This window comes from Trichoplusia ni, chromosome 5 (assembly GCF_003590095.1).
Source record: "Trichoplusia ni isolate ovarian cell line Hi5 chromosome 5, tn1, whole genome shotgun sequence".
Taxonomy (NCBI): Eukaryota; Metazoa; Arthropoda; class Insecta; order Lepidoptera; family Noctuidae; genus Trichoplusia; species Trichoplusia ni.
Genome location: NC_039482.1, coordinates 9,212,834 through 9,238,885, shown reverse-complemented (window position 1 = coordinate 9,238,885; position 26,052 = coordinate 9,212,834). Strand labels below are relative to the sequence as shown.

The 26,052-nt window shown below is 36.8% G+C and overlaps 3 protein-coding genes and 1 non-coding gene across 4 annotated transcripts; 2 read left to right on the top strand and 2 right to left on the bottom strand.

The window, feature by feature from the left end:
* Positions 1 to 568: 568 nt before the first annotated feature.
* LOC113494392 (DEAD-box ATP-dependent RNA helicase 13) lies at positions 569 to 9,267 on the top strand. The gene is made up of 13 exons (XM_026872710.1): positions 569 to 802; positions 1,005 to 1,473; positions 1,645 to 2,337; positions 2,685 to 2,837; positions 3,290 to 3,443; positions 3,868 to 4,045; positions 4,551 to 4,680; positions 5,200 to 5,332; positions 5,811 to 5,900; positions 6,255 to 6,484; positions 7,799 to 7,976; positions 8,552 to 8,717; positions 9,104 to 9,267. The coding sequence occupies exons 1-13, from the start codon at positions 662 to 664 to the stop codon at positions 9,212 to 9,214; spliced, it is 2,826 nt and encodes a 941-aa protein (XP_026728511.1). The 5' UTR covers positions 569 to 661; the 3' UTR covers positions 9,215 to 9,267.
* Positions 7,204 to 7,276, top strand: Trnaf-gaa. Its single transcript has one exon. It is a non-coding gene; the product is annotated as a tRNA-Phe (tRNA).
* A 1,802-nt stretch (positions 9,268 to 11,069) lies between the features above and the next one.
* Positions 11,070 to 18,439, bottom strand: LOC113494393 (histone-arginine methyltransferase CARMER). Its single transcript, XM_026872711.1, has one exon. The coding sequence runs from the start codon at positions 18,276 to 18,278 to the stop codon at positions 16,680 to 16,682; it is 1,599 nt and encodes a 532-aa protein (XP_026728512.1). The 5' UTR covers positions 18,279 to 18,439; the 3' UTR covers positions 11,070 to 16,679.
* Positions 18,440 to 19,570: 1,131 nt separating this feature from the next.
* Positions 19,571 to 25,964, bottom strand: LOC113494391 (trafficking protein particle complex subunit 12). The gene is made up of 11 exons (XM_026872709.1): positions 25,648 to 25,964; positions 25,296 to 25,552; positions 24,940 to 25,020; positions 24,344 to 24,424; positions 23,722 to 23,902; positions 23,006 to 23,163; positions 22,398 to 22,541; positions 21,798 to 21,941; positions 21,289 to 21,455; positions 20,687 to 20,810; positions 19,571 to 20,178 (listed from the first exon to the last, which is right to left on the bottom strand). Exons 1-11 carry the CDS (start codon positions 25,775 to 25,777, stop codon positions 19,930 to 19,932), a joined length of 1,716 nt encoding a protein of 571 aa, XP_026728510.1. The 5' UTR covers positions 25,778 to 25,964; the 3' UTR covers positions 19,571 to 19,929.
* Positions 25,965 to 26,052: the final 88 nt, after the last annotated feature.

The window sequence follows — 26,052 nt, the reverse complement described above, 5'->3', positions numbered from 1 at the left end:
AAATTAGTAAAATTTTATAAAATAGAAGCTAATATAGTATGGCGCATCTAATGACAAAATCACCGTTGACTTGTCTTAGGCCATTTCTCAGCCCAGCAAACTGCACTATTGGTGGCGTACTGGAGTTGAACAGGTCTTCGTAGGCGCAGAGTGGAGCTAGCCAGCATTTTCAAACACAGGCGCGACGACCGCGGATATGGTATCCGTGTAGGATAAACATTTTTGTGATCCTCTAGCTCTGAGTTTGGGTGTCTTTGTGCATGGGACTTGAATGATTGTGATACGCCCGTGACATATTTATTACACTAATTAGTTTGCGAATCATTATAAAAAAGACACAAAGAGGAAGGTTTGAAGTCAGATTTCACTGCATCGCTAAATATAAGATGTTTTGAATGAACATTAATTCATTTTAAATAATCCATGTTCTTTAAAGCTAGCGTAAATATATTAGGTTTGTAGCTAAACAGTAGAATAATTAAAATTACAAAGATATAAAAACAAACAAATAAATAAATAAATAAACAAAAGAGAAACAAACATACCATATTTCTAAACGAAAATTGAATGTCAAGTGTCAAAATCACATTGCCGACTGCTTTGTTTGATTTGAGGTTATGTTATTCAAAATAACACGATTTGAGCAACTTACACTATCAAAATGAGTAAAAAACTAAATAATATGAAATGGGAATCCGTGGCCTTGGATGGTTTTCCCGTTTCTATGGCTGACAAAGGATTTATGGGCTTGGAAGAGTGCACAGATTATAATTTCGATAAAGAAAAAAAGCGGTCCAAGAAGGTTTGTTTACGTCGGCTCTAACCTCATTTGAGGTTTAAAAACGTGAAAATTTACGTATTTGTAATTATTTCAAGTTACGTTTTAATATTGTACAAAATATGTAATTTATATTGATGTGTCGTAGAATGGATTTAAAGATACATAGTTAATTCCTTACCTTGCAGACACTGCTTAATAAAACCTGTATCTTTTCTTTTTGCAGACAAAACTAAAAGAGAAAAAAGAACAGAAGAAACCAAAAAACAACAAAAGAAAAGCGGAGCCTTCGAAAGACGAACCCAAGGAGGTACCAAGCAAAAAGGTTAAACTTAGCAATGGTTTTGTAGTAGAATCTTGCGAAACTGTTTCACCAACATTAGGCAATAATGTTAAAACAAATAGCAAGAAAAATGCCAACAAAACAGAAGAAGGTGCTAAGAAATCTAAGAATAAAAGGAATAAAAAGAAGAAAGGTGACACTAACACAGAAGAAACTACAGATAATAAACCGGTTAAGAAAAGTAAACAGAAGTTGGGAGATCTACCACAGTCTACTTCGGAGTTGACCGCAGAAGACATGCTGACGTGGGCCGAGTTTAAGCTGCAGGAACCAATATTAAGAGCTTTGACAGAATTGGGTTTTAAACAACCTACTAAGATACAGCAGTTGACCTTACCAGCAGCTATACATGGTAATTATGATAATTTTAATTATTGAATTGATTAAAATGAAATAATATAAAGACTAGATATGATCTAGGAATAATCTAAGAATACTTTTTGTTGTGAAGTTACTCTCAAACTCCAACACAAATTTCATCTGCCCATTTTGCAAATATTTATATAATTGTAATAATTTTCAGGACGCAGAGATATCTTAGGTGCTGCGGAAACCGGTAGTGGTAAAACTCTAGCTTTCGGTCTTCCAATCTTATCGGGTATATTAAAACTCAAAGAAAAAGCATTACAAAAAGGCTTAGATGTGTATGACATACCATACAAGAAACCATCCAACAAGAAGAAAGATGAACCAGCACCAAAAGGTAAGAAAGATAAGTTCAAGAAGAAAGATAAGAAGAAACCGGAAAAGAAGGAGAAAGTAGAAGAAGTAAAAGTAAAGGAATCGTCAGAAGATGGCTACAGCAGTGGTGAAGAGAGTAATAATGATGGTGATGAACCAAAAAAAGAATACAATGATGATGATTATTTAGAAGAGATTGTAGTGCCTTACAAAAAGAAAGAAAATTCAGCTGATGAAGGGAATGACAGTGATGATAGTGATAATTATATTCATCTATCAGATATGCTGGATTCTGATGATCTAGCCGAAACCAGTGATGAAAATGACGAGGGTGATGAAGAAAGTGGTGCAGAAGCTGGAAGCGGCGATGAAGGAAGTGATGCAGAAGCAGGCAGTGGTGAAGATGATATTGATGAAGACGATCTAGGTTTAGAAGAGATTGATGGTGACGCTGGTAGTGATGTAAGTGGAGAGGCTGATGATGAAGAATTGGATGATCAAGGTGATGAAGATGAAGTTGATGAAAATGAACAAGGTGAGTTGTTATTTATTTTATAATTTTGGACTGAATCTGACAAAATATTATCAATTTACTCTATCAGCCTTCCTAAGGGAATTCTCTTGATATATTAATATACAATACATTAATGCAATGGGTTACTCATGCGTATTTTTCGGGATTGCCTGACTAGTTTCGACTCTAAACACCTCCGCCGCATAACCTCATAATTAAAGACTCCAGTTGGATCCAAAACTAGTCGGGCAATCCCGATAAATACACGTGAGTAAACCATATCTGTAGGTATTCTTTATTTCGCATATGATACTTTTAATTACGGACTTCCACAATAGGAATTTGAAAGTAAAGTCTTAAATTTGCAGGTATAGGCTGTGTTAAAGTTTTAGACAACATTGAGATACCGGGTCACGTATCCATGAAGACAGGCAAGCCGCTGTACGCTCTCATCATCACGCCTACCAGGGAACTGGCCATACAGATCAGCAGACATCTTGTGGCTGTAGCTAAGTATACAGGTTTGTTTATAATGTCATAATAAGCTTTAAAAAATGGTACTGAGAATGAAAGATAAAATTAATAAGCGTGACCTAGGGCATTTCAAATGTGTTTCCTTTTTGGACTTTTTTTTGTGACTGTACACTGTACAGTACTCATGAAGATTCGTTTTGTGTGATAACTAAACTACTATAAATGACTAAATGTTACCACGATATTCGATTCGCTACCCGATAAAGTGTAAACTTTATTTTTGTAATCGTGTTTTCAAATTTAAAAAGAAATGGCTTTCAGCCATGCTGACGATCTTTAGATCTTTGTACAACTCGCACCGATTAAAGCATAACTTTTTTCGACGATTCTTCTCTTTTTGCGAGTCGCGTTCGAGAAAAGACGAGAAGTTCGGCCGATTTTATCACCTTCGTCTTAATTTTTTTATCTATCCAATAGTCATGATATTGTGATTAACCAGGTATAAAAGTGGCCACGATAGTGGGTGGTATGGCGGCTGTGAAACAAGAGAGGGTGCTGCGATCAGGACCCGAGGTGGTGGTGGCGACACCTGGCCGGCTGTGGGAGCTGGTGGGTCAGGGACAGCCGCATCTGCAGCAACTGGACACCGTCAAGTAAGATGTGAAATGGCTTACACTAAGGGACACTAGTTGTGAGTGTGGGTCAACAACTGGTGACTTTCAGAATCTCTTAGAATCGGGGTAATATAAAAGAAAATGTTGGTCAACGGACACGGATAAATTTTATGGTGGTAGTTCTTAGACTTGTTAACCCTTAGAAAACTTATAAATATAAATAAGAAAAATAATCATTTTTGTAGTTGTGTTTATTTAGTCATTTAACATGTAATAAAAATACTTGTATTATTATTGTATTGAAAAAAAAAAAACAAAGAACAAGCATCATCTGTACCTACTAACATCCTTAAATTAACAATAAGAAAATATCAATAGAAAGAAAGACAAAAATACGAAATACCTTTCAATTCTATTGCGTTTTTTAGTAAAAACAACACCAAAACATCCATACCTCCCCCAGATTCCTAGCCATCGACGAGACCGACCGCATGATCGAGCGCGGCCACTTCGAGGAGCTGCAGCCTCTACTGGAGCGACTCAACGCGGACGAGGAGCGCAGCGCCGCCAGACAGAACTTCGTGTTCTCTGCCACGCTGACCATGGTGCACGACCTGCCGACACATATGAAGGGCAAGAAGGTAGGAGCTGCGATTTATGATTAGCTATAAAGTCCACCTTGAAAGTTAAAAAGTTCAAAAGACCTATTCACAAATCTTAATTGATTCATCGTCTCTTCATTCATCTCCTATTCTAAAGTTATATTTGTAAATTCATATGCGGTGTCGCTTAGAAATTTACCATAAAACAGTAATTAAATAATACTGGTGTCTTTCCTTGCCTCGCCATATGATACGGCCGCGTTGTTTGGTTCCCTGTGCAGGGCCTATACAAATGCTAAGTTCATTGAATCGCTCGAGACTGGCAGTCAGATAATTATTAAGACAAAGTAGCTTATCTACTGACCTAGTGCGCTGACCTAGCCCACGCTGTATAGGTCCATACATGTTTAGTTCCATGCTAGACTGCTCGTTAAGTGTTAAACAGGTTAATTAGCTTTTGCCCATTTTATTTTACGAGAGATTGCCCTCCGAAAAAAAATGTGGTCTATATCACAGTCTAATAAACTATTCATATTATTTCCAGGTAACTCAACGAGGCAAGATAATAAACAGGAAGATAGAGAAGATGACTCCTCAGCAGAAGGTAAACAGACTGATCAAGATGTTGGGCATGACCGAGCCCAAGGTCGTCGATATCACCACGCAAAACTTAGGTTAGTACTATACAGCAATTTGAACCTTAAGAGCTATGGAAATTTTCTTTAAATTGTAAAATATATTATAAGAATACTTTATTTTGCTTTCCGTTACTAGGCTGATACCATGGTCCATTACAGCTGACAATTGAATTTTTAACCGTTTATGCAATAAATAATAAAAGAATACAAAATCGAACTAAATCAATGGTTACTGTAGTCATAAATAAATGAAAAAAAATGTGACTGAGGATTTTACAGACATACAAATCACGTGCACAAAGACTCAGAACAAGCATGAGTGGATCACACAAGTGCTTGTCCTACGCGGTGATCGAACCCGCGACACTTCGCTCTCAGTGGGTTTAGTGTGGTGACCTAAACCACTCGGCTATCTGTGCAGTAAAGAACTATATATTCCCGTCCTATTTGTTACATACAAATAGGACGGGAACCCTCTGTGTCGCAAGTACTTGATCGGTTTTCACTCTTTTATAAGCTTCACTTGTAATTAACATAACATTCGTTTCGTAACAGGCACAGCGGAGACTCTAACGGAGTCCCGTATCACGTGCGCTATGGAGCACAAGGACGCGTATCTCTACTACATAGTGAAGCGGCACCCCGGCAGGACTATAGTGTTCTGTAACTCTATCGGCAGTGTTAAGAGGTTAGTATAATACAAATTAGTCTTATTAAGACTCTTAGAGACACTTTTAAACTTAAATAATGTACTACCGAATGAACGAACGTCACTGAGCGAAAGGTGAGCCGTGAGGTAATAGATTGTTGTCAATTACCCTCAACGGGGGTATTCGTTTTGAGTCTCATGTGTGGTCCTAGTAGGAATCGGTCGGGCCGACGCTCTTTACGCGTCGGTCTAACCGAGTCGTCGAAAATCCTAAAGTGAGCCCTTATCTTCTATTGTCCGATGATCCACCTCGGTCGATGCGTCGCGAATCGCCACTCACCGACCAAACGCGGTAAAGAGAGACGTTCAGGTTTTAGTTAGTAAGAATCTGACTCTCCCGAGGAGGCAGATGTCCATAAGGATTATTAGCCCGCCTGAACAAAAAAAGACTATTCAGATAGTCTCTTGGCAAAAATGAAACATTTAAAACTGATAGTGTTGTAATGATTGCTTTCAGATTAGCTCAACTATTTACATTGCTCAAGTGTCGCCCTCTACCACTACACGCGAGCATGCCTCAGAGACAGAGGCTGAAGAACTTAGAAAGGTAAGGATTGTTTTTATAAAATTGTATTATCTGTTTAGCTCAAAACAAAATATATTATCACTTAGGTATTATACTACCAATAAGGACGATATTAAACTTGTCAAATAAATGTCACTGCAATATAACTGACAAAGACATATTTCCTTTGTATGATTGTTATTTTTTGACGTATATTTTGTCGTCACATTTCTTTGTGTAAATAACACAATGTCAGCCCATTTATAACATATTGCATTCAAAACAACAAACAAATTAAGAACGCCTAGGGATCCCACAAGGCGTCCTCCAAACTGTTCATTTTTTGTCTCAAAATCAAACAGCTATCCTTCACCCATCAATATATATTTTTCCTAGATTCCGCGACGATCCCCACGGCATACTGATAGCTACAGACGTGGCAGCTCGCGGTCTGGACATACCCTGCGTGGAACATGTCGTACACTACCAAGTGCCGCGAACAGCGGAGAACTACGTACACAGGAGCGGCCGCACGGCGCGGGCCAGCCGGGAGGGCCTCACTATACTCATGATGGAACCCGCCGAAGCGTACTTATATAGCAAGATGTGTAGAACACTCAATAAAAGTAAGTTAAGATACATATATGACTGGCCTGTTGGTGAGTGACCCTGACTGCTATACCGGAGGTCGTGGGTTCGATTCCTACCCAGAACAAATGTTAGTGTGATGAGCACGATCATTTGTTATGTGTCTGGGTGTAATTTATCCATAATATGTATGTATTTAGAAATATATAGGTAAGTTTATCAGTTGCCTGGTTACCATAACACAAGCTCTGCTTAGCTTGGGATCAAATAATATAAATATATATATAATATATTATATTATTATATATATATAGGTTTTTGGGCAAGACTAGTTGATGTTCCTCTCTAGGTTGTCGGTTTGTTCTGTTTTTGATTCGGTATTGAAATGATACCTTATATAATATATTTCACATCTGACACGCAACGCCATCTAGTCTCAAACTAAATAAAGCTTGTATTATGAGTACTAGACAACTACAACCTTGCTTAGTATGGAACTCTTGAAAAATGGGTATGCAAGTATAAATAATATTATTATTATTTTCCTTAAGCTCTGGTTCCAAGTGAGTTAACTATAATTTACTTATCATGACTACTGATGTTCAAATCTGCTATTAACTATGAACGTGCTAGACAATTGAATATACCTTTATAGCATGCTATAATTATAACGCGCTACAACAAAAAGCGGCAGCCAACTGAACGCGACATTCAAAAGCAATATCACTTATACCGTTATTTCGCTTACATGTCCACAGCCGAAATAGCTCAGTTGGGAGAGCGTTAGACTGAAGATCTAAAGGTCCCCGGTTCAATCCCGGGTTTCGGCATTAACACAAATTTATGTGCTTTTGTCGTTTTTATCTGTCCGATATTTTACATATTTTTTAAACGTTATTTAGTTCTTTACTTAATTAAAAAAAGTTTTTGGTCTATGTAAAAATTGGCTGTAATAAAGACAACATTTATAAATTATAAAGTAATATAATGAACATGTAATTAAAATTTAAATAAAAACCAAGGAAACAGGTAAAAAGAAATATCCTTATTCATAAAACTGCAATTAAACTCATTGTTGATTACCAGCATCTGTGAGACTAGTAAACAAGTTCTTAATTGACCAATAGATGGCGTTGCTAGCGGAAACGTTTGAAAAAGTTTACAACAGTTCCCGATAGGTGACGTTTTAATGGTTAACGTAAAGAGTTACAAAAAAATTCTAAAACTTTTAATCAATATCACTATTTGAAGATACATAGTTGAAATCCATTTGTTACTCACAAAATTGCTTCCTTATAATGTTTTCATCTCGCTACATAATATTGACAAAATTTCTCCGTTTTACCCTACAGCATCAGAAGTGCCAACATTCCCGGTGGACGCTCAAATCTTGGCCCCCCTCAAGGACCTGATGGTGGTAGCTCGGGAGCTGGACGGCTTGGAGCTGAAGAAGAGGCGGGCTGCACAGTCGCAGGGCTGGAAGGAGAAGGCGGCCAGGGAAATGGACATGCTGATCGATGATGATGATGTGTATCCTTTTCAATCGACTTTAAAAAGAACCTACCTGCCTCTGAAAGTTCATAACAAATTTTTTGTTCATTCAACTTGAAATAGCTGTAATAACAGGTACAGTCTAAGATCTTATTACTGTCTGTCCCCCTTCCACAGCTGTATTATTTTGAGGGGATTACAAGCCCTATGGTTCTACTGAACAGTCGTCATCGTCGCTTTCGATGACGAAAGCGGTGTTTTTGTCTCATTATTACCAAAATTGATTACCAAAGTTGTATTTATATTAATCTTGCCAGTTTAGTTTGGTCAGCTTTTAATTACAAATACTAATATAATATGTACAATTCTTGCGTCACCTTGTAGGAAGTTGAACTCATTTGTAACGGGTCGTCCGATCCTTATAAAATTTTGTAAACATATTCGGAAGATCTGAGAATCGAAGAACAGCTATTTTTCATACCGTCTTTTTTTAATTACCTGAAAATCGTTTTTTTTTATTGCAAAACCACTTTGCTGGGACAGCTAGTAAATTAAATGAATTAAGCAAATTTTAATACTTAACACATAAATAAAATTGCCTGAACCACACTCAGTCCGGTGAAACAAGTAGACGCATCTATAGAGAAAGCATTGAAGGCTAAGAGGCGTCAACTGGAGGGCTTGCTTTCCCGGCCTATATACCCTCGAGGCTTCTCCTTCAAGTACCCCACGTTGAATACTGCGACCGCCTTCACTGGCAGCGAGGATAATGCTTTGGAGGTTAGTAACTAGATTTTCGTGATGGAAACCAAGCAGATAGTGCAAAAAAAATAGGTATACAGTATGATATGATGATAGCTTTATTTTTTACTGCCCGGATAGCGTCATTCATTTTGAGATACGTGCCTCAGGTTCGATCCTGCGTAGAAAATTTATTTGTATGATATATTATATCATACGTTCGGTCTGCGTTTCAGTAACTTTGTACAGGTAATTTGGTGTATATTCCCACGGGTGTCGCTTTTTTAGTAACACTAAAGATAATAACTCGTAACTTGACTATTGTCAGAAAAGGTTCTTAAGCTAATCTCGATAAATTAAAGTTAACATGTGTCTTTGTTTATTTTGAAAAAGACCTTTAATAAAAAAAAAAAAAATTATTACAGGTTATGAAGAAAGCATTGGCGTCAGGACAACTGAAAAAAGAAAAGAGGAAAACTAAAAATGCGCCACTTCTACAATTACAAAAGAAGAAATTTAAAAAAGCTAAAAAGTGATTAGTTATTTTAAGCATACTGTACGAGAAATAAATAAATTTATGACGTAATAACATGCATTTTTTAAGTCTTCCTATACTTACTTCTTATTTTACAGGTATTATGTATGTGCTATTATGGAACTGTCATCTCAATTTAAAAATAATTTACTGATTTTTAAAAGCCAAAATTGACAAATAAAAAGAATCTTAAAAAAGTACATAAACCAAGTGCAGCTCCGTTGTAGTCTTTCTCAACCCTCCATTTCCACCTCTTATGCCTTGTAATAATAAAGGAAAACTACATAGCATAATATTTATTATAACACATCTACAAATGTGCAACGTAATTATTACTGTGCCGATTATTAAGACTGCAAACATACATGACACGTGTGTTTCAATTACTACGTCATTTTGATTAATGCGAAGATAAATGATTAAGGTGTTATCTTTAAAATATATAATTCATCTTACCGTACGTGCGTACAGGTGTATGTCACTGATCTCCTATACAAGTTGACCGATTTGAAAGATTTAATATACGCGTTTGGTTGGGGCTGATGATGATTTAGATGCACAAAAAATAATTAAAAATAATCAATAATAAATTGTATGTTAAGATTTAAACTGTCACGTGGGATACGGAACAGTATGCTACGCTTAAAATCTCAAATGGTTGACGTTAGTCTGAAAGCTGCCTAAATAAAATGGGATTGGCAACTTTTGTCGCTTGCCCAATAATCCTTGGGCTAAAGTATGTACAGGCTACAAAGGCTACCCTGCGGGTAACAGTGGTTACTATCCAACATAGAACGAAGATGACCACGAAGGAGATGGCGAGACGATCTAGCTTCTCGAAACTGGACAGAAAAGCTATAGAACGGACGTGGAAGAATAAAATGAAGGTATTACCCTGAAACATGACAAGTAACGGGTATACAAAAGTCAAAAGAAATGTTATCTGCCATATCAAATAATGATTTCTTATCAAAATTATCTGCTAATGAAGAGAATTTAGGATAACATTATCTTGCTGATAATATTCCTTTTACCTATTTGTTTTATCTTATGTTTACTTGTAGGGAACTAGTTCATTCTTACTCATGAGTGATTTGAAAATCTGTGTCAAAATGCCTAAGTTTGGGACCTACGATGAGTACACGTTGCCTTCTTTGTACACATACTTTTTTACTGCTGAAATACAAGTTTAAAATGTTCAAAAATGTCTGCTGCTGTCGTATTCGGACGAAACCCATAAATGAAGAAGTACCTAGTATTTTAGTCACTGCTAATTAGCTTAACTAGCCTAGCCTCATTACTATAAATCGCCGTTTAGTTAACTTCCTAAATCATATTTAGTCATTCAATCCAAGAGCTATACTTTGTAAAATATAGCGCAATGTTTACAAAATAAACGGAACCTGGCGTTGGGCGATCGTTTTCGCAAGTTGGTCGACACATTCTCACTTGTGATCTCCTTACAACAGATCAGATTTTTTATTAATACGACTTCTCCTGTATTTAATACTTCTATGGCCGTAGGAGCCGTAGCTAAAAACTATAATTGTTTGAAGACGTCTAGTTATTATAACGACTTCGTTTTTCTTCATTCCCGAATAGTTTGAGTAGTAACAGAAAGAGATTCGGGTGCAGACGCAGCGGTGATTAAAATAAAACTAATAGTCAATACAACTCTCTCAAGTTGAAGCCGCTTAGTTTTAAGACAAAAAGGGTGTTTAGGATGAAGGCACAAGGAACAATCAAACCACATTATAGATTAGAATTATTTGATATAATTACCGAAAATTGCCGTCCAAACTTTTTGTTTTCATAATATTTAATTGTCGTAATAATAAAAATCGGAGTACATTTCATTTTGATTTTATTCTACAAACAATATTGTGGACGTGCCGTGAAATTAAAGTTAATGCAACAGGCCATGGATTGTAACGCGAAATATGGGCATTGGCCAAGAATTCTAGCCATTTTAATAACTATTTTGCCTGAAACCCGTGAGAATTTAATCTTATAATTAATTATTGCTTAAAACCTTTTTGATATCTTGTTTTCATCAAAAGGCGCTAAAGAATTACTCGAAACCGTATCGGGGCACAGACATTCATCTTAACTTTAGACATTATGAAGTACAATTTTAATATTTCCTAGTATTTAACTGTAAGCCTATCGCAATATAAGCCATGGCCTGGTGAATCGACTGCCGTGTTAGGCACCATTATTTGCTCTTAAAGTTACAAAATTCACGTATTCTTCTATTCTGCACCCATTTTGATGCACTACAGGTGCGTACCACGTAAAGTTAACATACGCCTTAGAATTAGGAAGGTGACCACCAGGAGATCGATCTAATTCCTTGCGTAACACTTCAATGTATCCCAGGACGAGGAAAAGAGAGAAAAAGATGCAAGGATTCCTATCATTCGACATGTCGCATGCATAATTTTATGACATTGTCGAGGTTTCTCTTAATTCACTTAAAATCCAAACGTCGTAAACAATTCATTTCTGTTACGCGAAGCAACGGAAGTTTCCAATGCCTTAATAGAGGTCTCAAAGCGATTACCGCCATGCAAACTCATCAAACTTCGCACGTAAGCACGCATCGCTGCAGACGTATTTCGTCGGGTATTAGAAACTTGCGCTGCTTGCGATGAACCCAGTCAGCCAAGATTTTCTCCATTTATCCCACATCCTGAGTTACTACGGAAAACTTATGTCAAAATTCGAAATTAATCATGAAATTTGCTCTTAAAAACCTTTGCGTTTCAGGGGACTCTAAAACGTCGGTTTCCCAGAGAAGCGAAAGAAAAGTTATACTATCGTCAACTCTGTGTCAAAATTATTGATCAACTTCGAGTTTTGGCTCAAGTCCTGTATAAACACAAAGTTTGGGGAGATTTTAAAAGGTTTGTTTATGACTAATAATTAACGAGTGATGAAATATAACAGGGGCTGGATCATCCACTACCTTCGACAGACTTGCATTAGTAGAAGCAAGATAGGGCACAGCAGAGCGGTGTCTCTATCAAACATCTGCAAGACTTTACGAAGTGGTGATAGACCGCAGACATGTACAACGGTAAAGGAAACAAATATCACATAACAATTTGCTTGAAATTTGGATTATGGAAGAGATAAACAGATTTTTCGCTAGTACGCACTAGCAGTGTATAGGAACAATATCCAAAAAATAATTCTTTACGAAAAAAAAATTGTTCTAACTTGTCATACAGGCTACATACAAAATCAGATTCCTCTTAAAATCAACTTTGGTGAAGAAATTTTTGAAAGACTAGAATTACATTTCATTTGTTTTAGGGACTTTCAAGTAATTTTATTTTACGACATCGATTTTGGTTCAAACATTTAATCAAATAGTCTTTCAAAAATGACTTCAGAAGAACAGTCTTTTAACTCTTGAATGAAAATAATGTATCTTGTATTATATAAAAGAAGTATTTTTAAGCATTGGAAGACAGACATTGTCCAGTCATGGAACCTTTTCACAGTCGAATCTAATATAAAAACTATTTATCTGAATGATATAACTTGATCATTAAATGCTATTACGTAACATCCAAAGAGTTAAAATACCGCTTACAATTTTATTTATGTCAAATGCATAAAATTGACCGATTTATACTTCGATAATTATCAATAAATTCGACTAATATGGTGGATTATGTTGCTGAATATTTACGAATTACGAATTAGGAGATATTTTGATAGTAGTATGTGGGTACTGGTTTTACAAAGTAGATCAAACTATTTACCCTTAGGTGCATAAACTCTGTCCGTTCTAAGAACCTTTTGGAAGGTCGTTAAATAGAACAAAAGATGACGAGCGTTGCTGATTCAACAAGAGAATTACGACTTTGGGTTAGAATTTAACTTAAAATCGAATCAGCATTGTATTTCCCCTCATCTTTCGGTAAATTTCAAGACATGACAAAAGTTTCTTTTTAGAACGTTCGAAAAACATTACAAACGCAGTATTTACTACCCTCAAAATAAACACTAAATCTAGTGCTCTCCACTCAAACAGTTCATACAGCTAAGAATTAGATGACAAATTTGACTTTTGAAAAGATGACGTCACTACTCAACCATGAACAAAAATATATTTACATCGTAGATTTTTTACTGGCAAAATTCCAAAAAAATAATTTTGCTCATGGCTCTTAGCAGTATCGGTAATCTTTTCAAAGATTGTGTGGAACAAAAAATACAGGTACACACTGAACTTGCAATGACAATAAAACGGACTTCAAGTGTCAATTCAACTACCTGAAAATGGGTCTATCGCCATTGTGAAAGCAAGACAAAGCACTGTACTGTGCATTAATCCTTCTTGCTTCCACAATAGCAACAATCCTAAGAAATAATCTGCAGTACATGCATAGTGCATAGTTTAAGTATAAACCGTCTTAAAATAATCGAAAATATAACCCACCCATTAGTAAAATTGTATTATAAGCACACTACTCTGATATACAAATGATTTATTAGATACACAACCGTGATGTGAATTGAAAAAAAAAAACGCAAATCTTACAAATTGTTCTTATTTACATAATCTGTCTAGATGTTGCTATAAATGAAAATTTAATTATTTCTCACTTAGTTTCTTATTTAGGTGCAGCTGCAAGTCGTTCTGGTATTTATACTTTTTCTTACCTAAAGCCTCTTGTACAGATGTTTTTTTGCGGTGAAGAACTACGGTTGATTCGAACATGTACAGACTTTTTAGGAAAAGATGTATTCAATTAACCTGATTGCTGGATACAACCCGACTAACATTTACTGTTGGATGGACCGCTAGAAACATACAGAGCTGTCGCTGAACAGCGATGATGATCCAAGTTCATTGCGATGAAGCAGTGCCATCAATTGCCGTCACTATCCGACACAACTGACAAGCACTCGCATCACGACGAATGTAAAGACAATGAAACAACCTTGGCTGCACTCCCTGCTGAGCAGACGATGCAGGCAGGATTTTTCCAAAGACAGAAAAATCTTTGTACAGCTATTTGTCCAAATGACCATAAGACTGCCGAACAAAAAGTTGAGTGATAGAGACTCCATCAAAACACATGCACAATCGACCGTACTTTTCCAAAAAAAAAACAGTATGTACACAAGGCCTAACTGTTAAGTTAATCTAATGACTGCATCTATAGCATCCCACAATTTCTGGATGCTTCTTATTATTTCGCATTTATTACCTAAACTATTGTGGCTAACATACGTAGGCCACGTCTTAAATCTTACGTCCTTTGCTTCTCATATCAAGAGATCCGTCAAAGTACTACGCAACGTAGACATTACATTAATCTCTAGTAATATCACTCTTATTCTAAATCGAGTAAGCAGTGATGATACGTTTTCATTATCGATTACTTCAATAACTTATTGTAATCTTCGTAACAGCCAAACTCGGTGCAATACACCTCTGTCTACCTATTTCAAGTATAAGTCGTTATAATATTTAAATATTAGCGTATGAGACATCAATCGTAGCAACAACAGCCACGAGTCCACCAAACTAATTGAAATCAATTTGGCTCAATTAAATTTTCATTTTTAGCACATTGGTGTTATTTTAATAAGTGGCCTATCACTAATTAGCCGAGGGAATATAGACTATGATATTCATAAAATAAAAGTGATTTTCGTTAAAATGGCAAGTGATATTGGCTTCTTAGTGAAACCCTAATACGCGGGACGAGGTGAAGGGCCGTTATAATATGGCAACATTCAAAATCATAACGAAAAAAAGGGCCTTAAATTACCTTTTAAGCCCTTAAACACTGGGTTAATATAGACCCCAAACATATTGACAGCACCTAGTCATACAGTAGATGAAACTACAAGACATTAAAAGCACTTACAATTTGAAAATGGTCACCTCGCCCGCGAGAAACGCTAAGTTAAATGTTGCCACATCTAATGTGATTTAATGTCTATAGCTCTGAATATAAGGGGAATGGTTCGAGGCACTTTCGAGATATCTATAAGCTCTGCAAAATAATGTTCAAAAATATTTCATTAAGTACTCCTTGTGTTAAAATAGATTGTAGATATATAAATTTTACACTAAGCGTCAGTGAAAATAAAGGAATAAGTCAGCAACAGCACTGTTGTTTAAGGACTATATTTAGATACTGATTTGGCTTGATACAATGTTTACACAATTATTAGACACTGAAATTAACACACAGATGTTTGAGGTAAAGCTTGTGTTTTTATAGATCTGTAAATCAAGTACTTTAAAATTGTATTTTACACCTACATTATATTTCAGTCTATTTGAGATTGCTATGAGCTAACTAAAATGATTTCATTCCACTTTTACTCAGAGCTGTTATGGCAAATAATGTGATCTTTATGATACAAAAATTGTCATGATATCTTCTGTAGAGCCCAGTTTTCCTGCAAGCAATATCGCGACACACATTTTATATGGCGTGTTCGTTTATCTAAGTAATTTTGGTGTCTTGTGTAAAGTGCTAATGTTTTAAGTAACAATGATTTTGCTTGCAATAGAATCTCAGCTCAGATATAAGAGATCCAATTGTCTGCCAAATCCTGAGGTAGTCATGTTGTCTGATCTATTTTTGTGCAATAGAGGATCGAGCACCAATGTTACTACAATGAAAAATAGCAGATCCTTGCCCACATTTCTATAGTGTTAGACTTACAATACAAAATCCATAGTTTTCATATGTTCATCAAGTAATAAGAACACATACAATACTGATTATTTGCTCAATATTAATGTTCCAGAAAAAAATTGATCACTTTACCCTATATTTACAAAAAGGATTTTTTACACAATCTATGGCTAAAGTGCAGTGTATAAAAATATTTGACATAAGTAAATTTTCATAATTCGCGATCTCTAGTGTTGACTGGCAGACAGAAGGTATTTCGTTATGGACTGGTTTTACACTGGCTGCGTCTATCTACCTAATGATTGAGCCTGACTCCAATAATGATAAATGAGTATTGACAATGATAGGCATTATCTTTTAATTCAGCACTTATTGCTTACCCTAAATGTACTTGGACTATATTAATAGTACAATTACTAGCCGCGGAGCTGCCTAGCCTAAGACGGACTTTGTCTGGCCAGTCTCGCCAATCCTTGTCCAACTATAGAATATTTACATCAAAATTTCACGTGTCATCCATCTATGTGTGTTTAAATTAACACTAATAAGCGTCGGTACTTCCAAAACTAAACATTTCACAGAGAAGGCTCAACTTATTGCCTTTGATTACCATTTCACTTTTTACTTAATTTACAAGGCGAGCAGTCTCTAGTTACATGATTGTGTCACTGTGATGTATTACAATAAATAAGTCCGCTTACACACTATAAAGTCTGAACGGAAGATAGTTCACAACCGATTACGGCGGTTCCTTATTGCCCTAAGACGCGCTCTGCGCGACTTTGCGGATTATATGTCCCCATTTTGACTTATCCCGATCCTCTTGATGAACTCCTCCTGAAGCATCACTGTTTTGATCATGTTAGGGTGTGCTCCATATGCAATGGTCTGGTCTGGGGTCGAGCAGTACTGCTGGGCGGCATCAGTGAGCATGACGCCTTGTCCATTGCTCAAGGAGGCCGTAGACTCAATAGAGTTCCAGTATGTTTCGCTCGGCGAGCTGCTGTTCACGCCGGGTGGCGGAGCAGCCGGCGCTCCCGTGTACCTGAAGTAAGGGTTCTTCAGATCCAGAGTATTAGACGATGAAATGTTGGTACCTTCTAGATTAATATCCATTGTGACATCATAACTCTGGCGTTTGTTAGCCAATAATAACACGCGCCCAGTGAGTGCTTGACCCTGTTTAGCAAATATAGGGGTCTCTAACAGGCACCGCACTTGGTACCAATGTGTTAACGGTTCCGTAGGTGCAGTTGACAGCCATATATGCTGTGTGGCACCCGCAAACAATACATCAAACCAAAATGCTAGTCCATGGCAAGTACCTGACTGTGTAAGTTCAAATCTGAACGGAATTTCAATTCGATGTAAATCTGTCTCATGTGCATTCAAGAAGTCTACTACATGTCTTTCTGACCTTGCCATGCAAATACGAATGTCGAAAGTGTCAACAATGGGCTGTCTGAAGTACTCTTTCATGGCAGCAGTGCGCAATGCACTCAAGTCAACACCATGGAAGCAAGTCTGGTACCAGAAGTTGGCTTTGTTGTATTGTTCCATGAACAAAGCATCATCAGTGAATGGTGCTATATGGAGGTCCCCTCTCGTTGGGTACATGTTGCCGTTGGGTTTCAGCCACTTCTTCGCATGCAAGTATGTTTCTAACATACGCTCGTTGTACAGCATGTAGCCCATGGGCTCTGAAATAATAACATCTACACTCTCAGGTAGTTCTATCTCCTCGATCTTCCCAGCGACGACAGTGATGCGGTCGTGAAGACCGTTTGCTCTGACTAACGCCTGCGCGTGATGGGCCATGTTGCTGGCCTCTACTGCGTACACTTTACGCGCACCTGCCTGAGCAGCGAAAAATGACAAGATACCTGAGCCCGCTCCCACGTCCAATACCACTTTATTCTTAAAATCATTGATATTCGACAGAATGGCGCGCTGATACGTGCTCGTTCTCACGTAATCCTGCATCATGTTTTGCTGTTGACTCAAGTACCCGTAAAATTGGAAGTATTGCATTGCCGACGAGTCTTCTGTGCGTACCGTGAACACTGACGACGACCTGCCCGCCTTCGTCTTTGTGACCAGCAGGTGGAAGGCCTGACAGTCGGCGTCTGACGCGAACTTGAAGAATAGCGTTTCATTGTCAATCGTGAATATGTACGATTGACCCGCCACTCGCGAACACTCACTTTGGCTGTGGACAGGGAATTCGAGCACCTCCTGGGCCAGCACAGGGTCCGCACGAATCACTTTTACACTCAACCCTTGCGGGTCGTAATCCACGTTTACGTTTGTCGGAAAATTGAAGCGCGCTGTGAGCGCTCCTTCGCCGCTCACCGCCGACACCGTCACCGCGCGAAACGTGTTCGCCATTTTATCAATGTGTACGCAAACTCACGGCTACACTTAATATTGTCCACGCGCGTTACGGCAAACAAAGAAAAATGTCGTTGAGAAGTTCAGGAGGCCGGCGTAAAATCGATCATTCACAAACTTCCTCCCTCTATTGTCTATGGTTGGCAGCGTGCTGTTTTAGTTTGACTTTTTTACACCCAGTAAAGCACGGCTTTGGATACAACTTTTCAGTACACAAAAATTCCTAAAGCTCAATGTATCTTTTTGTATAAAATACATATTGCGTTTATGTATTTGATTTGTTGTGTTTTTTTATGTAACGAGTAAAAGTTAGCTTCAACTTTAAAAAAGAGATACATATAAAATCTGTAAATGAAGGGCATTTTTATGCTTTTATTAAAACATCCGCGCTTCGGAAAACTTGTGATTTATTACTTATTTTGATGCTCCTGCACTACAGCTACCCATTTTCGAAAGATAGACAAAAATCTACGATAATCTTGTAACATAGTTTTGCTCTTTGTTTAGACCTACTCTTTAGTATATCCTAACGAGCCAACTAATGTAATGTTGCAAACATTTAAAACGAATAACCCAAAATGTTTTGTCATCTTGCAGATTATTGACTATTGACTAATTACACACATTAGTGTAGTTAAACATATATGTGTAATCTATCATCGCTGCGTCGTCATTGTCGACCTTGTATAAAAGGCATCTGAGCTTCCCTTGAAATGAAAATAATTTTCTTGTTTATGGTATTTCTACTAAGTGAGTACAATTTACTCGGTACCACTTTTTCTCAGTCCCTTGCCCATAGATTTTTCTTTATCTAAGCCCTTGCCTGTCGCCTCCTTTTTTCTCCTGTGGTGTATCTAAAATAGATAATTACAAAAAAAGAAAATAAAGTACTAAAATATTTTATTAACAATAATGACTTTTTAAATACAATAAATAAGCTATAAATACATGATTATAATACAACAAACACAGAAATCACAGATAATATTTTTTGTAATAATTTTTATAGATTTAAAATAAGTCATGTTTGAAAATGTTTATTTTTATTATAATAAATACGAAGTGTTGGAAAATCTAACATCAACATAAGTTTCATACTCCATAGGTTCTAATACTGTCCATTGATGAAAATAGCTAAAACTGGAAAAATATATTGGCGGGAACTTTTGAAGAATTTATTGCAAAAGAAAAAATAAGTTACTTGAATTTTATTTTTGGACACAAAATTATACATTTCAATTTTATTATTAGAGACTTTGTCGTATGTTATTATGTATGTATTAATCGTGTTTTGAAAAAAAAACTCAATAATATTGAATTAGCGTTAAAATTATCTTCATCGTCTTCATCACCCTGGAATAACCCACAGCTGGGCACAGTGACTTCGTAATTTTGTATTCAGGCCAATTTTTTTATGCCTTTACATATTTTTAACTGGGTTTTCAGTTTCTATAATAACTTATAATGTAAGTGTTTTGTCTACTTAATAAAACCTTTTTTTATATTTGTTTAACCTGTCAGGCTTACAGAAATGAAATGCAACCTTTTTGGAGCATAATCTACAGCTGCGAAGCCTATAAACAATAGACTACCTACCTACTTACTGTAATAAAAATTGCGCGGTATCAGTGCTGCCAACATAACAAAACTAACTTAACTTCAAACATTCTAATACATTAGGAATAGTATCACTTTTATATTTACACAGCATTCGTAAGAGATTTAGTTTTTTCTCGTTAGTTTTTGAAGATTCTAGTTCATATAATGTGCATAGGTTTATTAGTAGGCTTTCGTTTAGACCTCTCTCTGGGTCTGAGTTGATGGCTTTCTGAAGTACCGCTATGGCCTCCTTTAGTCGGCCCATGTAGAGAAGACAGACGGACAGATTATTTGCTACCTGTAAAAACAAAAGAGAGTAGAATTCTTAGACAACAGACAATAAAAAAATAACACAGGATAAAAATAAATCCCACGGTCGTAAATGCAAAACATTTGAAATATACATTGTGTTTTTTAAGTACAAAAATATTTTTATTGTTCCATACGCAAAGGGTAAAAACGTCTATTTTACTTAGTCACTGCTGTCTATCCGTCTGTTTGCCACCAGACAGTATAACTTATACCATGATAACCAGACAGTTGACATTTTCACATGATGATGTAGGTATTTTTGTTGCTGCTTTAAAGTATACCCAATTTATTTTGACACGCTATCGATTTAGTTTTCTTTATCCCTTCTTTAGGCCTTTACAGAACCCTAAACGTTGCGAAACCTACTCGCGCTTAATCGGTTTTAATCTACTAATATGACATAATAAAATTAAAACAATGGCCATAATTTAATTGCAGACAGGATCAATAATAACTTTACTATATTTTATTTCAAATTATTATAAACTGCTCACCATAATATTAGTGGGCTCCTGATCAGCTGCTCGCGCGAAGTTATTGTAGGCCTCTTGGTACTTGCCGTGGGCTATGTCTATAAGGCCTAAGTCCACGTATTCCCGTACATCTGGCGTAGGACATCTGTGAATCAAGAAAATTTATTTTTTATATCAATTATTTTGGGTCCAAGTAGTGTTTTGTTTTACATATTTTCGTCTAGTCGTCAAATACTTCCACCGCAATCTATAGCGAAGCGATAGCTTTGTAGTGGTATGATTATTGGAACTAAGCAACAGATTATCTTATTTTTGTCCTGCAATTATATATCAATGAGACCGAACGCCATATTGGTGCCGGAAATGGTCTGTAAATTTCAATAGTATGCTGTTTTAACCTTCAACGATTGACACCTTCAACGAAAAGAGGGGTGTTTTAAGTTTGTCTACTATGCTAGTCTATCTATGGCAACGTAGCTATTAAACAAGAGAACCCATTTGGATACGTTTTTTTTTGTCGGTGGCATTTTTTTATCCACCTTGCCTCGTCAAATGTAAATTTTGGATCGCTGTTAATACGACAAAGTTTAGGCGCATTGGCAATTTGAGTGGGTTATACTTACATGTGATGGCGGGCGTCCCTGGCGTTGTCGAGACTGTGGCTGGCGGCCCGCACGTGTCCGGCCAGCAGCCACAGGCGGCACAGCGCGCTGTGGACGGCGCGCCGCTGTCCCGCTGACGTCACCTGCTGCTGAAGACTGTTCAGGATCTTCGCAGCTTGTCTGTAGTCCTTGGAACGTGGTGCAGATATGTTAGGAGGTCGGTTTCAATGAGACAGCTGACTAATACTTGTGGAAAGCTGTCATAATATGCTGATAAGGTTGATGATTTTCACTATTAGGGTAGCAATGATTTTTGTAACTTTTTTTGTTAATCAGGCACAATGATTAAAAGTATTAGCCAAAGAATTTACTAAAAATAATATACCAATATTAATAGTGATAAATTGTTATGGAGACTAGCGTAATGGGACAAATCTTTGCAAAATATAGGGTTTACTAATATACTTTTTTTAAGATTTTAAATTAAACAACTAAAATAGCAGTTAAATATAATTTTAAGATCGGCTTACCTTCATAGCTATAGCACAGTTGACTAAAGAGTGCATGACTCTAGTCTCTCTGCCCATCCATAGACGTATAGACTCAGTCTTATCCTGCTCTGTTATAGGGGCGGAGCCATCCTCGGTGTTGCCATCTCGAAGATTTGAAAGCATCTGTATGGAAAAAATATTTGAGTAGATGAACTAGAAAATTAAAAGCCTTGAAAAATCATCAGAATTTACAGTAATGTTTCTTCATGTTTATAAGTGGATGTTTATTTTTTATTTTGTCCCACAAACATAAATTGATCAAATTACAGTGAATAGAACTTACGCGTGAGATCACGCTTGTGCATTTTGTTTTTTAAATAGTTACTTTACAAGAAAAACCCCTCTCCCGTCCAGATAATGGCAACAATAAGTGTCTAACATTCTTCAATTCATTATCTAACGGACTGAAAACATTTTTACTCAGGTTTGGTGTGTTTCAGCAGATTATAAATAATTCCCCGTTTATATAATTTACAAATTTACATTCCCCCTCACAGCATTTGTGTGATATTTAACTAAAACTATAAATATAGGTACTTACCTACTATACAAGACTATACAGAAATACACAACCCTCACCGTCTGAATAGTGTCGAGCATGGCGTAGAGCCTGTCCACAGCCTCGTCGGGCTTGCCGATATGCGCCGGCAGCTCGGCGACCAGCAGCCGCAGCGAGAACGGAACCAGACTGCCGGACCGGCTCTCGTATGTGTCCGGGTAAAACTGTACGATATGAAGTAGAATTTTACATACAGAGTATAGTAAGGTTTAATTGTGGACGCAAGTATTGAATTTCTAAGTGCGGGAAAGGTTAAAAAAAACTTAGAAATTATGAAATTTGCGCATTGCCTAACAGTCATTTTGTTTTTTTTTTCATCATCAATGACTGCAGTGCAGTGTTGCTGCAGTTTCACCCGTGTTAGGTATTCTGATTTAGGCACTGTACTGATGGCTAACAATACCTTTTCATTATTAGCAATATAATCATTAGCTTTGATGGTTACAATGTTTACAATGGTTGACGCTTTCATTTATCTTACTTTTTTAACAGGAAATATTTTAATAGTACATGATAAGGACATCATAATTTCCAAAGAAAGATCTAACATTTCATAACATGCACCGAAAACACTGAAACATTTGTTGAACTTCTTCATGACTACACATGTTACACAAATTTCTCTCACCTCATAAAACATATCAGGCTTGCTGAAGTCCCCGAAGGGTTCCGCCTCCTTGAGTAAAGGATCGTGGAGTCTGATCCTCAGCATGACCGCGAACCGAGTCAGCCAGAGCTGCAGCGAGCGCGGCGTGTGCTTCGTGGGGCGGTGCATGCGGCCTACACCTACGACCCACGTATAGTTATAGTGATGATGATGAGGTTATTTGACTAAATGCAAGTCAAGGTCGTCGAAAACTTATGTAGGAACAAGAATGTCGTTGCTCAGCGATAAAATGTATCAGCACTTTTTGTTCTATCTTTAATGTTCCTTCATTTTGTGGGGATAAAGTTATTTGTGTGTTTCCCAAATGGTTGGCTCAGTCTGGGTGTTTTTGAGCATGTGATTGATTTAATTCTTTTATACGGGAGTTTATTAAAACAATAGAATCCCGTATTAATTTTTTCGCCAAAGCTCTTAACGAAGAAACAAGCGCCATACACACACATGCTCAAGACATCGCGACTGCCCGCTGAACATAAAGTACTCCACAAATAGCCGAGTGGTTCAGGTTACCACGCCAAACGTACTGTGCGTAGGTGTCTTGAGTCTGGGTGTCTTTGTGCATGTGACTTGAATGTTTGTGAAAGCCATCGCGACACAAGGATTAAATTCCTTTATACTTTCTCTCGTAAGGCGGCCTGTTGAAGACTGATACTTATATAGTCTTGCAGACAACATACCCTGTCCCGCCGCACTGATGAGTACATGCGTGAGGTTGATAGCAGCCCTCAGGTAGCCGGTCCGCAACAGTTCCCTTAAACCAGCCTCATCGCGGGTCACATGCTCCGCCCTCACTACGCCGCGACTGCCCGCTGAACTAACGCCTAAGTACTTCACTGCCACCTCTTGTAGGGCATCAGCCTTGAAATAAACGTTTATTTTAAGAATATACAAAATTTCTTAGTTATGCAGCTATGGTGAAATCGTGATGTGATGTCGAACTCGACTCGCCTCTTGGTATAGAGGTTAGTGATATTGGAGGTTGAGGGTTTGATTTCTCCTCAGAACAAATGTTTGTGTGATCAGCATGATTGCTTGTGTCTGGGTGTAATTTGTCTATAATTTTTATGTGTTTAGAAATTTATAAGTATGTTTATCAGTTGTCTGGTATTTATAATCCAAGTTTTGCTTAGTTTGAGACTAGAAAGCGTGTGAAGGTTGTGTGATATTATATTATTACTATTCCATGTTTTGATCTGGTCACATTGAATAAAAAGCAGATACACGAAAAAAAGAAGTCTTCTATATAGTCCACTTTTCTTCATTGTAGGTATTATTAACAGTAACAACTTTGGAACATACCAATTCTTCTTCTAACACCAGTCCTGGCATCGTCAGCACTTCCCTCTCGGGGAAGAAAGAACCCTTAGGTGACGACTGGGCCTGCCAATAAGAATAAAATCAATATTAGTAACTTGTAAATAAATAATCATAGAGCCTGCATTTAGACTGCTATTTGCCATTGGTTTATGTCCTTAAATAGGTAAACAATCATGGCGAGTATTTTTATGCAAACACATATTAATATGCATAAATAATTAACTGATATATTATTTCAGATTTACATTTGTTTTGGTGATCTTTATTGTTGTTTTTAAGTATTGTTTTATTTTAAAACTGAGTTTATTGACCCAGGGACACAATAAGATTGTTTATTCCTTTTTAAGTACCAAAAAAAAAAGCAAGTGGAGTTTAAAGCATTGCTTCTTAAATAAATAAAAAGACTTTTAATATTACTTAAATTAAAATATCAACATACAGGTGTAACTGAAATAGAGTTAGTTTTTCTTTTCTTTGGTTTATAACAAAAAACAGAACTACATCTTACTACCTGGACCTGGACTGGTTAAGTTATAATAAAGTAGTATGCAAGAATTTTGACTTTTCCTGAATATTACCTTCATTAAAGTCTTCTTTGCTTCTTCATTTGGTATCCAGGCATCTCTTCTTCTGTCAGCCTCTTTATCTACAGGCTGGTTCTAGAATAAAGTTAATTTTTTATTAAAATAATAGTTAAATAAATTTGTTCCATGTTATTTACTGTATATATTAAGCTGATTTGTATTCAACAAAGTGTATTTTCACTTATTTCTGCTATTACCACCTCTTACAATATACCCAGTGAATACCTTACTTATAATTAAACTCAGAATTAATAAAGGATAATTTATTATTATGCCTACATCATATTTAGCCACATCCAAGCTTGTTAGTCGGACTATAAGAAGTATTTATTAGAATAAAACCTGCTTACTTTGATACTCAGTCCATCCATAGCTTCAGTAAGTACAGCAGGGTTTGCTATACTAGTTTTAGATGGTACAATCTGTGGTTCAGGCCCTATAGTATCGAAGAACGTCGATGGGTCCGGTAAACTAGCTGCTGGTACGGCGGCAGACCCACTCACGGTGGGCAGGACATTAGAAAATGTTATTTCTTCCGTCATTTTATGTTGTGTAAATGATGCAGACATATTTTGTTGGAAAAGGTTAGCTGTTGTTGTTGGGTTACCTGAATAACATAACAGAGTGTTTTAGCTTCATACATTTTAATAAATAATACTTGTTCAGCGTAATATTGCCTCAAAAATGAGACTCGACAATTACCTTCCGTTTCGCCTAAATAAATGCTTTGTATCATATCAGACGGCGATGTCCCAATCTCGTCGAAAAACTGGGAGGCGGGTGGGATCTCCTTATCGCCGAAATATTGGCTCAGCGATGGTTTATTATCCATTTTTTCTCTGTTTATTTGGTCTTTATCAGTACCTACTATTTCACAGATAACAGTGACGTGACAATGACATTTATGTTTTTGTAAAACTTTTTTGTTGGTCTTGAAAAATGTTGTTGGCTTGGCGAGTTGAGCACCTCAAGAATATTGGAAGTAAAAAAAAACCGAATGTACTATAAAAATAAAATAATATGCAAAAATAAATTGTGCCACTATATTATTTTTGATGTTCACTTCAGGATTGTTTTGATACTAAAAATAAATTTCTGGCACAAGAA